Source organism: Primulina tabacum, chromosome 11 (genome assembly GCF_025594145.1).
Source record: "Primulina tabacum isolate GXHZ01 chromosome 11, ASM2559414v2, whole genome shotgun sequence".
Classification (NCBI taxonomy): Eukaryota; Viridiplantae; Streptophyta; class Magnoliopsida; order Lamiales; family Gesneriaceae; genus Primulina; species Primulina tabacum.
In genome coordinates this window covers 35,369,712-35,385,714 of record NC_134560.1, presented here as the reverse complement: position 1 = coordinate 35,385,714, position 16,003 = coordinate 35,369,712, and the positions used below count along the sequence as shown (strand labels likewise).

The window sequence follows — 16,003 nt, the reverse complement described above, 5'->3', positions numbered from 1 at the left end:
TGCCACAACACGTGTTTCGGCGCTGCCGCGCGCACGGGCAGAACAAGGCGCGCCTCCGCGCGTGTTTCGGCGCTACCGCGTGCACCCTGCTGGAATGTGCAGAACATGGCGCGCCACCGCGTGAGATCACGCGCTACCATGCGCAGTTCCGTGTAAAACTTTGTTGCCAACTCTTTTGATGACTTTTTACACTACTTTTTATTATTTTATTGTATTTATATGCATTGTATCAACCAAAAACGTGATAATTCAGATTGATAAAAAATATCTTGAGGAGTTTCTCTCAAATTTGCAAGGCATTTTGCTTTGTTCTTCACAAAATCAAACTTATCAAAGATTGCATCTTTGTGGCGTTTGTCGATTGTTTTTCGCACGGATTGTCAAAACAAGTTCTTTGAAGGTTCGTTTGAAATTAGATTGTTATTATCGTTGATATTTGTTGCTAAGTTATAATCGCTTAGAGGTGAATATCACAAATCGTTACTTGTTTCAAAAGATCGGGACAACACAATCGATCCTTGTTCGATATTGAATTGAGGGCGCGATTCTAATAATCGTGTTTGCTTTCATTCGTACGAAGATTCGTATCAATACTTTTAACATCCATTTGAAAAAGTTTGATTTTCATATAGCATGCAATAGCTAGCAATATCCTGACTGACTCAATACGAACAACAGGAGCAAAGGTCTCATCAAAATCAACCCTTTCAACCTGTGTGTACCCTTGAGCAACCAACCTAGCTTTGTTTCGAATGATGTTTCCCGACTCATCAGTCTTATATTTGAAAATACATTTCGTACCAATAATATTACCATGGTCAGGAGGTGGAACCAAGTGTCACACATCATTTCGAACAAATTGCTCAAGCTCTTCATGCATTGTACTAACCCAAAATTCATCTTTTAAAGTTTCATCAACATTTTTGGGTTCAATATTGGATATAAAACAGGAAAATCTGACTTGTGATTTTATGGAGCTCATGCATATAAGACATGTCATCTTGCGATAATCCACTTTTTCATTCTTTCGAGTTTGGACATCTTCGCGCATATTTCCAATTATTTGAGATGATGGATGATCTTTCTGAATTTTACTTGGAATATTCTGTCCATCATCTACTGCATCATCATCATTGTTCGTGTCGTCCTCAGATTGAGTGACTTCAGTGTCGCATGTTGTGCTAGGTGTTGCAACATCTGGGGCAAGACCTGAATTTTCCAGTCCGATTGGAATTTCCAGAAGGTCTTCCACGTCATCTTCAGTTGTTTTCTTTTTCAGATCTGCACAGTCATCAAAAACAACATTAATGGATTCCATAATAGTCCTAGCTCGTAAATTAAACATTCAATAAACTCGAAAATTAGTGGCATATCCCAAAAACAAACACTTATCACTTTTTGAGTCAAATTCTGCAAGTTGATCCATGTATTTCAAAGTGTAAGAGACACAACTAAAAATATAAATATATATAAGATTAGGCTTTTTTCCCATGATTATTTCATAAGAAGTCATGGTGAACCACTTCTTAAATACACATTATTCGAAATGTGGCAAGCTATATTAAGGGCTTCTGCCCAAAAACACTTTGAAATATTCTTCGAAGCTAGCATCACCCTAGCCATTTCTTGCAACGTCCTGTTTTTGCGTTCGGCAATGTCATTTTGCTGTGGAGTTTTTGGTGCTGAAAACTCGTGAAATTCCTTTCCTGTCACAAAACGATGAGAATGAAGAGTTTTCAAATTCCTTACCATGATCAGTTCTGATCCTTCAAACCTTCAAATTATGGACGTTCGTGATTCTTGTGACTAAGTGTTTAAACACACCGAAAGTTTCTGATTTCTCCTGAATGAAGCTTACCCATGAGTATCGTGAGAAATCAACACTAACAAAAGAGTATTTCTTACCTCCAAAGCTTTCCACTTCCATATGACTCATAAGGTCCATGTGAAGTAATTCCAGACAACATGTTGTCCCAGATGATGGCAACACTGAGGGTGACACGCGAGTCTGCTTACCCTTTTAACAGTCTCCGCACACATATGGTATACTAGAAGAGAGATTAGGCATACCTCGTACTACATCGTACTTACTTATGTTCTTCAGGTTTTGAAATTCACATGTCCAAGTTTTTGATGCCACAAATCGAGTTCACTAACTTGTGTATGTTTGCATGAAAGTTCTTCACCTATTTGGTAGCAGTTATCCGAAGACCTTGTACATGTCATAATGTACATGTTAGTTTCATCAAAAACTTCACAAGTATGTTTGTCAAATTTGACATGCAAATTGTCATCAGACAATTGGCTTATGCTTATCAAATTCCAGTTTAATCCGTCAACATGAAGCACATTGTGGAGCTTTGGTAGCCCTTCAACATTCAATGTTCTCTTTCCCACAATCTTTTCTTTAGCTCCCTCTCTATACGTTACTCTACCACCTTTTTGATCAACATAGTCAATGAGATGTTCTCGTGATCCTGTCATGTGGCGTGAGTTTCCACTATCGAAGTATCAATGACCTGCAGTATTAGTTTTCAATGAAGTATAGACAACATTACAGTGAGTTGTTACCTTTGGTACCCAAACATGTCTTACTGTAGGTCGGCGGTTGGAGGTGTTGCGGGAAGTGTTTTGCAACATTCGGGGCAACATCCGCCTCGGTTTTTTATTCATGCAGTCATCCCTGAGTTTATAACAATAGGGCCTGATATGATCAGGCTTAAAACAATAGTGACATACATACCTACGTTTTGTTTTCTTAGGAACGGGTGCAGCAGGTTGTCTTCTTGGTGAAGAACTTTTGATTGAGGGTGTGGGTTGTGGCTTTGTGGATGCATCAGCTTTTCCTTTCACAAAGACCGTTGAATTTGAAGATTCACCGATTTCAAATACAGTGTCTTTGAAACTTAAGCCTTTCTTGTCATCTCTCCCCATCAAAAGTATGGATTCAAGATTGGATGTGCTCGAATTGAACTTGGATAAAGTTTCAGTTACTTTTTGAAGCTCATCCTTGGTCTTGCCTAGTTCCAAGTCCTTTTTGCTCAGGATTACTTCAAGTTTGGCAACCACAGTTTTTAGTTTGGTGTTCTCCTTCATGAGTGTTGAGTTAAGCTTATTTCTCTTAGTCCAATCAGCATACAACTCCTCATAAAACTTTTGTACACTCTCAAGAGTGATTTCTTCTTCATCAACTTCCAAATCATCATCTACACTCAAGTTTCCAGAAGATGTAGATTTTAAACAAACTGATGTTACACACGTGTTGCGTCCAGCAGTGGCAACACCTAAGGCAACATCTAGGCAACACCTGACGGGTTCACTTGCGGCCTATGTTTTTCTGTCAACAATGCAGTCAGGGAGGTGTGATTATCTTCATCATTGGATTTTTCCTCCTCATCAGATTCTTCATCACTCAGAGAAACATTATAACATTTATTCTTTCGTAATCTGTTAGCACATTCGTTGGCATAGTGACCAAAACCATTGCTTTCTCTACATTGCACCGAATCGTACTTCTTCGAATTAAACTGACCCTTGCCTTCAATCCTTGGTCGAAACTGTTGTTGGACAGGAGGTTTAGGAGCAGGAAGACCGGGAAACTTCGAAGGTTGACCAGCCTTTTTATCCCTGATTCTCTTCAAGTAATCCTCAAACTTCTTCGTGATATATGAGATAGAATCTTCACAAAGATCCGACTTATTTACTTCTTGTGACAATTGAAGGAGATCATTGTAGGAGTCATTCGATACTTGGAAGGCGATAGTTTTACCTTTGTCCCTTTTTTGCATATCAATGTTCATCTCGAAGGTGCGTAAGGAACTTATCAAATCCTCCAGTGCAATTAGAGTTGTATCATTTGCTTCATCGATTGCGCAGATTTTTATCATGACGAGCAAATGCAGCAATCATGGAGTTCCATGAAACTTCATTCTTCTGAGGCATGCTATCGAAGCCCTTCATGGATTCTTCCAACTCTACACATTTGGCATATATTTTGATCAATCCATTGCTAACAAAGACATCAGACATAAATACTTTCTAGATAACCAATGTATGAACTTGTACACCAAGACCCCAAGCAGTGTCGATGCCACGAACTCCAAGAATGGCGGAAACCATGTTCTGGGTAACTTGGCGCCAACATTTACGATTTTCACAAAAATCTGGATGGCCTCTTCCTCAAAACCATTTTGTGCATAACCAGTAACCATAAAAGTTACAGAAACCTCATCAAAATTCTCACCAGACTCAAACATCAACCATGTTTCTTCCACACGACTACACTTAGAATACATATACATCAACGCACTAGTATGCAAATATCTGATTGAATTCCCGACTTCCATGCAACACCATGAATTTGAGCACCTTCCTTGTGTTCTTGCAACCCAGAGCATGCCATAAGCTCGCTCAAATATTTCAAATGATTGGGAGGCACTGCACTGTGATACATGTTAGCAAACAGCTTCAAGCTTTCACCATAAAACTCAGTTTGTGCCAAACCCGAAATCACGGCTGTTCATGTTATCACATATATCTCCTCCATCCCATAAAAACATGACGCCCTGATCAGAAGCCAAACATATGAAATAAGATGTCATCAAGGCATTCTCTCCCGATATCTCCTTCTCATATCCTCATGAAACGACCAATGCGTTTATCATCTTTACGATCCCAAACGATTCAACTCAACTGCCATCACAAGCCCACAAAACCGAGGTTAAACTCGCATGATTAAACCGATAAACCCCCGAACCAATCATCGCTCTGAAATACCCAAATCCCAATTTTAATTCCCCGTGTTTGAAGAAAACTGAGATAAGCGGGTTCCAAGGGACAGTGTCTTTAAGGGGCATATCTTCAAATAGCTTGACTGCATCACAAAGTTCGCCTATTTCCCATACGCATGCAGCAAATAGTTACAAGTTACAAGGATATTTCATATTTCTGACGGGTTTCTGAAGTCAAAGAATGGCGTGTTCTTGACAATAGAAGCGTGTACAGAAGCACCAAAACTGATATTCCCTTGTCTTCCGCAAGTACAAAGGAGCGCTCTCAGATAAGATTCTTCCAAGGGATTGAACATTTCTGCAGGTGCTCGGGAAGAAACTGGGCTCGGGAAATTCGCAAGGCGGCGCCATGACGGAAGCTGAGATATTAAAGGTGGCCGAAGGAGTTTGGTATCCATGAACTTTATGATTCTATATTTTATGAGAAATTAGCTGGTGTGTATTCAATATAGAGATTTATGAGTTGTATTTAATACAGATTTTTTAAAATGATAGATTTTCGTGGATTTGGTAGATTTTTATCGACTCTTATGTAATCTTACATATTTATAAACAGAATTCTATGAACTTTTGTAAACTTTTTGCAAGATTTTAATAGATATTTGCAAATTTTGTACTTTTATGAATATATATATTTATATATATACATATATATATATAATTTCTTTGAACTAATAATTATTTAACATAAATAACATCTTCTATTTGAAATAAATTTACTTATTTAAAAAGTAAATATGTTTAATATATGAAAAAAAAATCAAATTAATTTAACAAAATCAAAATTCCAATCTCCATGTCTATTCCACATGCATAAATGATTAATAAATAAAATTTTAATTTATAAGCATATATAAAAATTTAATCAATATAAATAAATAACTAATCAAAACATTATAAAATTTGATAAATTTTAAGCAGTTTTTTATTTAAAAAATCTAAGATTCGTTATTGCCAATATGATCAACGTCATTCCACATTCGATTTGTTATAGCATCATTCCATGCATTTGAATTTGCTCGTTGTTGTTCTTCAGTGTCAAATATTTGATCAAAGTTGTTATTCTCATAAATTTGTTCTGATGAAGGTTGTGGAACCAGAAATATTTGAGTGTTTCTTTTCAATGGTTATTTTTTTCACATATACATAAATTTCCATTAGTGTTTCTTTTTATTTTCTAAACAAAGAATTTATTTGATTTACGAATTAATTATCCAAAAACGAAAAATTTCAATCAGTTTTCATAAAAAATAAATAATATAGTAAAAAATCAACAAATTTCAAATTCTATTTGATTTAGTTGGGACTTGGGAATAGAGACGAGGGGAATTGACTTTTTAAATTATGAATACGAATGTATTGAGTTTATAGAATATATCAAACAAACTTTCGACAAAATTGAAAACAAACTGCAATATAAATGTATCAAAATCTATTTGAAAACAAACTTCTATATAAAAACAGATTTATAAATTATTTTTCGAGAAATTTGAAAACAAAACCCAATATAAAACAAATGCTTGTATTCATCTATACAAACTCAATACATCTGATTTTGAAAACAAACTTCAATACAAATGTATCTAGTAAATTATGAAAACAATTGTGAATTTGGAACTATTAATTTTTTAGTCTTCCAACATTATAAGAACAATCTAGTAAAAAATTTATTTATCAATCACGCACCGTTTGATTCAAACGATAAATATCTGTGCAAAAATTTGGAGCACACACATAAACAGATATAAACAAAAAACGAACGGAACACAGAAAGAATTACATAGAAATCATAATATATTTTTAGTTAAATCAATAATGATTCAAGAGAGGAATAATACCTTTGACATTCGTGGAACCCTCGACTTACCTTTAGAGAGGAGAAAGGCGTCGTCTTTGAATGAAGAAAAGATATATACGGGTGAGAAAGATGTTTTATTTGATTAAAAGTCTACCAAAATTTTTAGGGTGAATAGAAGACAATTTTTGAGTTTTTATTGTTGTACCTAGGGTTTTAAGGTTTGTACATAAAGAATTATATTAGAATCATTATAAATCTATGGAAATATTGGATACCTATAGATTTTTATAGATTTTTAAAAAGTTAAATTAAATACCACTAGATTTTTTAAGCCTCTAGAAAAATATAATTTGAATACCACTAAACTTTTATAGAGTTTATAAAAGTCTATGTTCAATACCTCTATACTTTTAAATTCTAGAAAAGTCAATAAAAGTAATTAAATTTTTAAGATTGAATACATGTAGGAGGAGAAATTTTTTAGTTGATTAATAAAAAAAAGTTAATTAAATATCCTATAAATTAAAAATTCACTAAAAAAATTATCTGAAAAACTTATTTACTTTAATATCTAAAAGTTTTCCAATAGTAATTCATTATAAAGAAGATATATATATTAAAAAAAAAATCTAAACAATATAATGCATCACATATTACAAATACCCAAAATTACCTCTTTCAATACTTAATTTTCGAAAGTTTTCTAAAAAAAGTTTACCTCATTCAAAATATCCACTAAATATCCACTTTGTTCTCACATTTTTAATATTATTTAAATATTCACTTAATATTCTTTATTTTGACAAAAACTTGTGTGAGACGGTCTCACTGATCGTATTTTGTGAGACGGATCTCTTTTTGGGTCATCCATGAAAAAATATTAGTTTTTATGCTAAGAGTATTACTTTTTATTGTGAATATCGGTAGGGTTGACCCGCTTCACAGGTAGACCTATTCCTTTACTTTTATAGAATCACAAAAATTGAACTTTATATTATCCTTGAACATTGCATACTCAACAAGACCTACATATAATCATTAATTCAATGAGTAGTACACAATTTTTTATATTTTAATTTAATTTGATGTAGCTAACCCAATACATCGTATTAACTCTTTTTCCTAACTAAAAATATTTTAGTGATAAAATATAATGTATTTTTTTCGATTTTCCATGTTGGACTTGATAAAATGCAAATCTTTAAGAAAAAAAATTACTTAAATTTGTTAACATGAGCTTGGTCCTAGTGTAGGAAACGTGTTTTATTAGTCAACTAGAGACTATAATGACTGTTGCAGGACTTGGTAAAAAGGCGTCTTAAACAAAGTGAAGAAACAATCCAATTGAAATGTCTGCTTTGTCATTTACATTTACATTCAGTAGGACAACATGGAAAGCCCCAATGATCAAGAAGAATGATCCAGTTTCCGTATGCAAAACTCCCAATATAAAAGTTGCGAAAGGAAATGATAGAATACATGCATTTTAATTGTTGAAATTGGGTAATGACAATAACGACTTCCGGTTGTTTCTCATGCTTCTGAACTTCAGTGGACTCCAAACCAACTGTTTCTTATGTAGCGCCACAACCGTAGGATGCCTCGGAATCAGTGAACCTGATGTGGTGGAGACAGAGCATTAACGAAACGAAATCATGTTTTATATATACTTTTCGGGAAAGTTTACTGACCTGATGCTTGTGAAGGGGGACTTCCTCTGAATTTACTACTTCTAAAGGAAAGAGGTGTAGCTTCTGTGGCGGCATTTGGCATTTGTCTCCATTGTGGCAGCGGAGAAGATACTCTTGATGTTTTCCATACTTTTTTTGGATCCCACACAAATGATTGTCGGCCCACAGCACGATCAGGCCTTGATCTGACAGTCGAATAGTGAAGTGGAGTTGTCATGTTTGAGCTAGATTCAGGGCGGAGAGTTGCAACGGAAGCCCTTCTTCTGGGCTGAAGAAGCTGATTTGTTGATGGTGGAAGTCTTACAACAACAGAGCCTCGCCTTGCTTTAAAAATTGGCTTAGACCTGTCATCTGATATATTCTCTTTGTGTTCGTCCACAACTGGTAAAAATGACGCCTTGTGTTTGTTCGAGGGAATGGGAGATGGATTTGTCATAAAGTTTGTGATTCTTCGAAGTGGCAACCTCACCTTTGTTGGGGGCAAAGGTGGTTTTTTATCAGTTGTCATTTGTCCTCGGTTTGAAGTTGATACAGCTGAGGGCTTAGTTGAAATTGAGGACAAAGCTCTGCTCTCCTGTTTTATTCTAGTTTTTCTTTCCACATCTAATTGATTTTCAAGGTCTCGAACCTGTAGGGTATATATCAAACAATCGTAGTGACAAGAACAACAAGAAATAGAGTGAACTGAAAAAAAAAATTTAATATTCGTACTTCAACCCAGTCGATGTTGAGTTGCAATCTACACATGCGAGGACATATAGATTATACCTTATCTTGAAGATTTTTGCAAATATGTTCTCTAGCGACAAGCCTTAACTGCAAAGCCTGAATATTGTCCTGCAACTTCTTTGTTTCCTTCTCATCTTGTTTTGCCTTTTCTCCCTGTTAATGCAAAACAAATAACGAGGAAAGGGAATTAATAGGAGTGCGTGTGAATTGATATACCACAAAAGTAGATTGATTGTTTCTCCATACCAACTGCTTGTATTTCAAAAGCTCTGCATGGTCTGTCTGTTTCCGAGCAGGTCCATGCTCTACTCCCCGTATGCGACTAGCAAAATTCAAAGAACAAAGAGTTTCACCTAAATCAGCCGCAATTGGGCTGATTTGAACAAACATCAAAGTTTTACAGTCTCCTCCTGCATTCAATTCCAATTGGTGTTATTCGTAGAAAAACTGTATCACCAAGAGCTTAGTCTCTGTTGCAGAATATTTAATCAAGAACGCAGTTCCAGAATATGTGATTCAAGTCAATCAGTCAAAAAATATCAATTTGCTCACCTAAAGAACTCTGCAGCATATGAGTGAGTTTCGAATTCCTGAAGGTAGAGAAAGATATGGTTACAAAATAATTTTGGAATTTAAGAACTCTTCCCTTCCACACAACACAATCACAGAGGTTAATAGAGAGGACACCTGTATGGAATATGAGATGATTTGGAAGCAAGGGCAGAGACAACATCCCCCAGTGCAGATAAAGATTTATTTATAAACTGAGATTCCTTCAACCTTTCACCTTCAATTTCAATCTTACCTACGCGCTCACTTCCTGCCAGGTCAACCAACCACAAAAGACTTTTCGTTCTTTCCCCATTTACTAAATTCTCTCCGACAACAGTCACACGTAACAAACTGCATGACAATATAATGTTATATGAACATAGGCATTCTTTATACTGAATCAGATGAACCGACCAAAAAAAAAGAATGCAGATAAAACAGTACTGAATTTTACCAGTGAGACCGGCTACTCAGCTCATTAGCATTTGTTGATCCAACGGATCTTACTCGACCGCCTAATTCTAGCAGGCCCCAAACTTCATCTGTACCAAAAACTTGTGCTTCAACAAGTCCAGGGACCTCCTGAGTACCTTCAGCCGATTGCTTGATCTCCAGCCTGCATTTGCAAAGTGTTAACTCTTGTGGACCTTCCCCATAAAAGAAAAACTTATAAATCAATATATTGACTATGAATCCTTTCTTACAGAGAGCATTCTTGAATCCTGTTTTTTAGCAAGTACCTCCAGATTGAGTCATTGAGAAACGGTGACACTTCTTAAATTCCATATCCTTATTTCTTGTTTCTTAAGTCTGTTATTTCTGTAATGCAAGTTATTTTGCCATTGAAACTCAAAAACCTTTCCTCTATGTTTTGTTCTAATAAATCATTAAACCCATATCCTTCTTTTATTTTTATGATGTTAAGATCAGTGCGATGTAAAGTCCAATTAAGTTGTCATTTTAAAATATATAATTATTTCCTAAATTGTGTAAATCTTAGGAAGAAGTATGTCTCAGGAATAAAAAATATTAAAGCAAATAAATTTGAAGCTTGTTTTGAGCAGGAAAACCGCAAAACAAGGTCAGATACATTGGCACGTAGCAATGAGGAAACATGGTGTATAGAATATGTTATACATGTGGCCATGTGCCTAAAATAGGAAACATGCAATTCCTCCCAATTCTTGATTCTATAGTTGGTTGATTGAATGAAAACTGTTCTCCGTTCAATGGAATGCAAATGTGTTTCTATAACATGGAAGCAGTGCTATATATACTCAATACCCAAATGGGTGACCGGGAAATTCTTTAAAATATGGGGTAGAATTTTGTTAGCTATATAATTTCTACAGTTTTTTATTCATTAGCTTCCCCTGGACACAAGGTTCATAATTCAAAAGAAAAGGCAAGATAAGAAAGATTAATAGAGCCTTACTTCTTGGCAGGTTGGTTCGAGTTCTCGACCAGGAGATCCCTTATCTTTTCATTGTAAACCTCTAGCATGCTGACAGACAATTCATATTTCATACAGTTCCTTTCTTTTGATAATCTAAAGAGTTCCTCCAGAGTTCTGTAGTTTACTCCCCTATTTTCAGGTGTTCCTTCCATTGTATATGTCTTACCCGTTCCAGTTTGTCCATAGGCGAATATGCATGCATTATAACCATCCAAGACAGAGGTCACTATGGGCAGAGTTTGAACAAAGATAGCCTCTGCATTGGAATTTCATGGATTAATGATTAACAATTCAAAGAAGTTTGTTAGAGCTCAAAAAAACGGTAATGCACAACATTTAAAGTCAGTTCTATCTACCCTGGCTGTCCTCAGGTCTAAATACATGATCCAACTTGAACTGCTTTCGACAAGAATCAGAGCAGATGATCTGTAGCTCGGTTTCCTTAGACGAGGTAAAATCAAGGACTGAAGTCAAACCATCTCCAATCTCTTCTTGTTTTAGGGGCCTACACCTGCAGAAGACTCTGATATTTCCTTTGAGTTCAATGACTTCATTGTAAAGAATCTTTCTTTCAGATGATTCTTCAAGATACTGCTTTTTTAGTAGTTCGCACTCTTCATGACTTTTCTTCTTCAGAAGTTCATGTTCGGTGACTATAACTCGACAAAATATAGCATTAATAAGTTTCATTTATGCGTCAAAACTTGTCAAAAAATCTCAAGGAGACTAAGATTGTACAGAACTGGAAACACACCTAGATTCTGAAGAGCAGTGAAAGCTTCGGAACCAATAAAAGAATGAGCTGTGAAGCCCTTAACTTCATCACACAGAAGCGCGTGTTCATTCCTAATAAACTGAAAGAAAAGCAGTGTTACAGTCGATAGTAGCAGCCAAAGTGAAACCGCTAAAATGAAAATGCTTCTGCCAGTAACCACATACGTTTACTTTCTCTCCGAGATCTTGGATTTTCTGAAGAATAGGAAGAGTCTGCTGCGGATAAGAACAAAATTCTTGGGTGTCCTCAATCAGACCACTATTTCCTTCAAATTAAAAATCCCCAATCAGAGTCCACAATAATTATGTCACCGGATCTTCAGTAAAACTACCCCATTTCGTTTATGTTTCTTAATTTGTCAAGAAAATAAAGTAAACAACAGCAGAATGAGAAAATGTCAAGATTTTTCCTTCAACCAACCAGCTTTCATCGGAGAGAATTCTGTAATTTCTAAAAAATTTAGAAGCTACCTTTTCTCCTGAACAATAACGATAGAAAAATAGGGATAAAATATAACCCTAAAAAAACACAAATATCTGGGACAAATGAAATCGAAATAGAAATATGGGGTTACAAATAATACTAAAAATCCTCAATGTGCTTGAATAGTTAAAATTAAAATTCGGAACATCAGGTAAAAATTAACACTATAAATCGACGATTCTGAGAACGATGAAAATTGAAAATATTAATATCAGATCAAAATTAACACTAAAAACAGCAGTTCTCCAGATCAACTGAAGTTTAAAATCCACATTTCTCTCGAAAAATTCAAATTGAGAACAGAAACATCAGGTAAAATTAACATGAAAACCCCAATTCTGGCCGAACGATGAAAATTGAGAATATTAATGTCAGATAAAAATTAACACTAAAACCTACTATTCTCGCGGACAGTTGAAGTTGAAAATAGGAACATTAAGTCCAAAATAACTATAAAACCTAAAAATTCACCAGGAAATCGAAAGTAAAAAAAAAAACCAAGAACACTAGGTCAAAACATCCCAAAAACCAAAGATGGAAAAGAAGACAAGCGAAAAGAGAGAGATTACCGTCCATGACAACAGTTAATTCGCCGCTCTTTCCACTGATAGATCGAGAAAAACTGTAGCAGAAAATCGAATTTCAGAGCTGAAATTTACGGAGGGAGAGAGAGAGAGTGTGTGTGTGGAAGAGAATGGATGTGAAACGTTGAATCGGCCCCTTTTCTTTTCAAAATTTAAAATTGGAGCAATCCGAACCGTTTAATTCAACCATTTTCTTACAACGGCTATAATTTCACGACCGGGCCGGGCCGGAGCCCCGAGCGTATCTTCGTGGGTTAAATTTGTCACCCTTACCATTATAATTAAGTTTTATTATATATATATATATATATATATAAACCGGATTTTCTTTATAATCATTTCGTGGTCCCTCGTACTAACTCCAACGAGCACATTAATCTAAACATATGTCTCTTGTGAGATAGTCTCGCGAGTTTTTATCTGTAAGACGGCTCGATCCTATCGATATTCAAAAAAAAAGATAATATTATTAGCATAAAAAGTAATATTTTTTCGGATGACTCAAATAAGAGATCGTCTTACAAAAAAAAACATGTATCACATAAGTTTTTGCTGTAATTACAAGGATGCAATAATATCTCACTTTGTTAGATAAATGCGAGCATATAGTATGCGTGAAACTTCTCACTTCCGTGAGTTGTAATTATCGATTTTATAACCCTATATTAGTCTGATAAATCATAGTTAATAATAATTGTGAGTGGGTTTTTTTATTTAAAATATATATTTTGTAAGCGCTTTTGATTTAAATTATATATTTTTGTTAGTATGTTTAAATGCATATTTTTTGTCGAAATGGAGCATAAGTGCTTTTTTTATACAAGCATGAATATTTTCTGAAAATTTACTGTTGATTATTGGTCTTTTTTTAATGAGTAACGTATAGGATACTGACATTAACTTAGTCATTCAGAACGTAGTTATTTCAGTACATTTGTGAAATATGATTCATGTTATTAATGAATATCCAATTATTTTAATCCGAAAATTATTTATTTTCTATCAAAATCTACTAATACACAGACATATATTTTTTCAATAATTGAAACTTTAAAGGGATAATTCGAATTTTGCGGGTATACGGATTAAATATATACTGTAAAATAAAAGATCTATCGAAACGTCCCGAAAATTTGGAGGTTCACGTGAAACACATGCATGTAAGATATTAAATTTCTTATGTATTTTGATTAAATTTTTTTATTGCATAAATTGATTATGGTAGGCATATTTATCTGTTTAAAATGTAGTTTTATTTTAGAATGTATAAAACTGTATTTTTAAAGGTTATTCGAGATGCGATCGAAGAACGGAGACAGAAGGCAGAAAAATGGAAAATGTTTTTATTAAATAATAGTTTTTAATTATTTAAAATAAGGTTGATGATTTATGATATTTCTGAAAATAAGGAGTTTTGAGGTGATTTTATACGTCGAGACGTGATTTTTATTGGTATTCGATTTTCAACAAAAATATGAACTTTCTGAGAACTCAGCTAATATTTTCACAACTTTTTCTAAATAAAATATTTTAAGTATTTACAAAAGGGCTTAATGGGCCTAATATACATTGATTAATGAGCTTAGGCTTGCACTTGAGTTTTAATTAAAATAAAAAGCCATCAAACCTCACAATTACACACACAACTCACGCACACCACACACACAAACATAAGGACTCCTCTTGGCAGCCACCAACAGCACACCACACTTATTTTTGAAGAATAAAAGCCATGGAAATTGAAGGAAAAATCAGCAAGCTTTCACCTCTCATCTCCCCGTAGACGTTCTTCGCATCTCAAGTCGTTTTTCCTGCGTAATATACGCAAAGGCACGCCTTAATCTCATTTTTTCATCTTTCACACCATATTATTTGTTTGATACATGATTACATGAAAAACATGATACACTTTATATATTTTCGTTTTTATGGCTATACATGTACAAAACTAGTGTTTTCATCTTTTAAAACTCCTCCTAATGATGCATAAAGGGGTTGCGATAGTATGGGAATTTGAAGGGATATTTTTCCACATGTTTAAGGTTCCATAGATGCATGTTAAAGGGACTGGATAGTAGGGGTACAAGGATGAACGAAAATAAGAGTCCTAGGGGCTAAGGAGTCTTCGGCTAGGAGTCCTTGTTGGTTATGGTTTCTAGCTACGTACTATTAGAGCATGACTATGAAGCCTAAGAGGGCTGCATGATGTTCCTAATATGGTGGCATGAGGGTGGCTCGAAGGGCAAGGTCGATGTGCATGCACTTGGACGGGTTTGGGGGGAAACGGGTGCATGCGTTTGGACGAGATTGAGGGGCTGTGGGTTTAGGCATCTCAAGCTTGGTCTAGTAGAGTCCATAGGGGTCCAGTAGAGTCCTAGGGTGGTCAACTAGGGGCTGGTCGGGTTGCTTTAGGCCTTGGAGCGAAGGGATGCATGACAAGTTATACTAGGGTTTTCGAAAATAAAGGGCAGAAATTCAGTAAGCTTGCAGGGTGATTCCGAGGGTGTTAGGTGGATTGATTTGGGTTCAATATGGTTTATTTAGTTGTTATTAAGCTTTTTTTCAAGTTTGGTAAAATTTGGTCAAATTTCGAGTCAATACGAGTCAAAACTAGGATGTACGTCTAAGCTTTAAAAACGTTTTGGGAAATTAGTCGATGGACATAAGTTTACGTCTAAGGAATATTTATGGGAGTGTTTCAAGGTTATATGTTAAGTTTGGAACAATTTGAGACGTCATTTCGAGGTCTAAGGATAAATATGAAAAAATTTACGTCTAGGGGTAAAACAGTCATTTTACACCTGAAAAGTGTTAGGCGTCCTGGAAATGCCCTACTGTAAAAGATGTTAATTTAATTATTTTAAATGTTTATGGAAATTTATGAGGAAACGTTAACTCTAAAAGATATGTTGCATGCTTGGTTTAAAAGAAAAATGATTATTTTATGCATGAATTTTAAAGTGATGAAATTATGAAATGTTGAAGGAAGTGAATTAATTGTGACTAATACGATGATATGATAATACGTAAGGCCAAGGCTCAATTGACGGGTGAGAGTGTCGTTGATGTCCCCGCCGCCCAGTACTGTGGTTACATATGGATAGATAAGTCGACCTTTAATAAGAATACAAAAGTTACATTTAAC

At 35.0% G+C, this 16,003-nt stretch overlaps 1 protein-coding gene across 1 annotated transcript; it reads right to left on the bottom strand.

Moving 5' to 3' along the window:
• Positions 1-7,926: 7,926 nt before the first annotated feature.
• Positions 7,927-12,987, bottom strand: LOC142519112 (kinesin-like protein KIN-14S). Its single transcript, XM_075622036.1, has 12 exons — positions 12,844-12,987; positions 11,956-12,056; positions 11,771-11,870; positions 11,373-11,669; positions 10,996-11,272; positions 10,015-10,176; positions 9,696-9,911; positions 9,561-9,598; positions 9,255-9,418; positions 9,048-9,161; positions 8,280-8,907; positions 7,927-8,205 (listed from the first exon to the last, which is right to left on the bottom strand). The coding sequence occupies exons 1-12, from the start codon at positions 12,848-12,850 to the stop codon at positions 8,075-8,077; spliced, it is 2,235 nt and encodes a 744-aa protein (XP_075478151.1). The 5' UTR covers positions 12,851-12,987; the 3' UTR covers positions 7,927-8,074.
• Between the last annotated feature and the right edge of the window lie 3,016 nt (positions 12,988-16,003).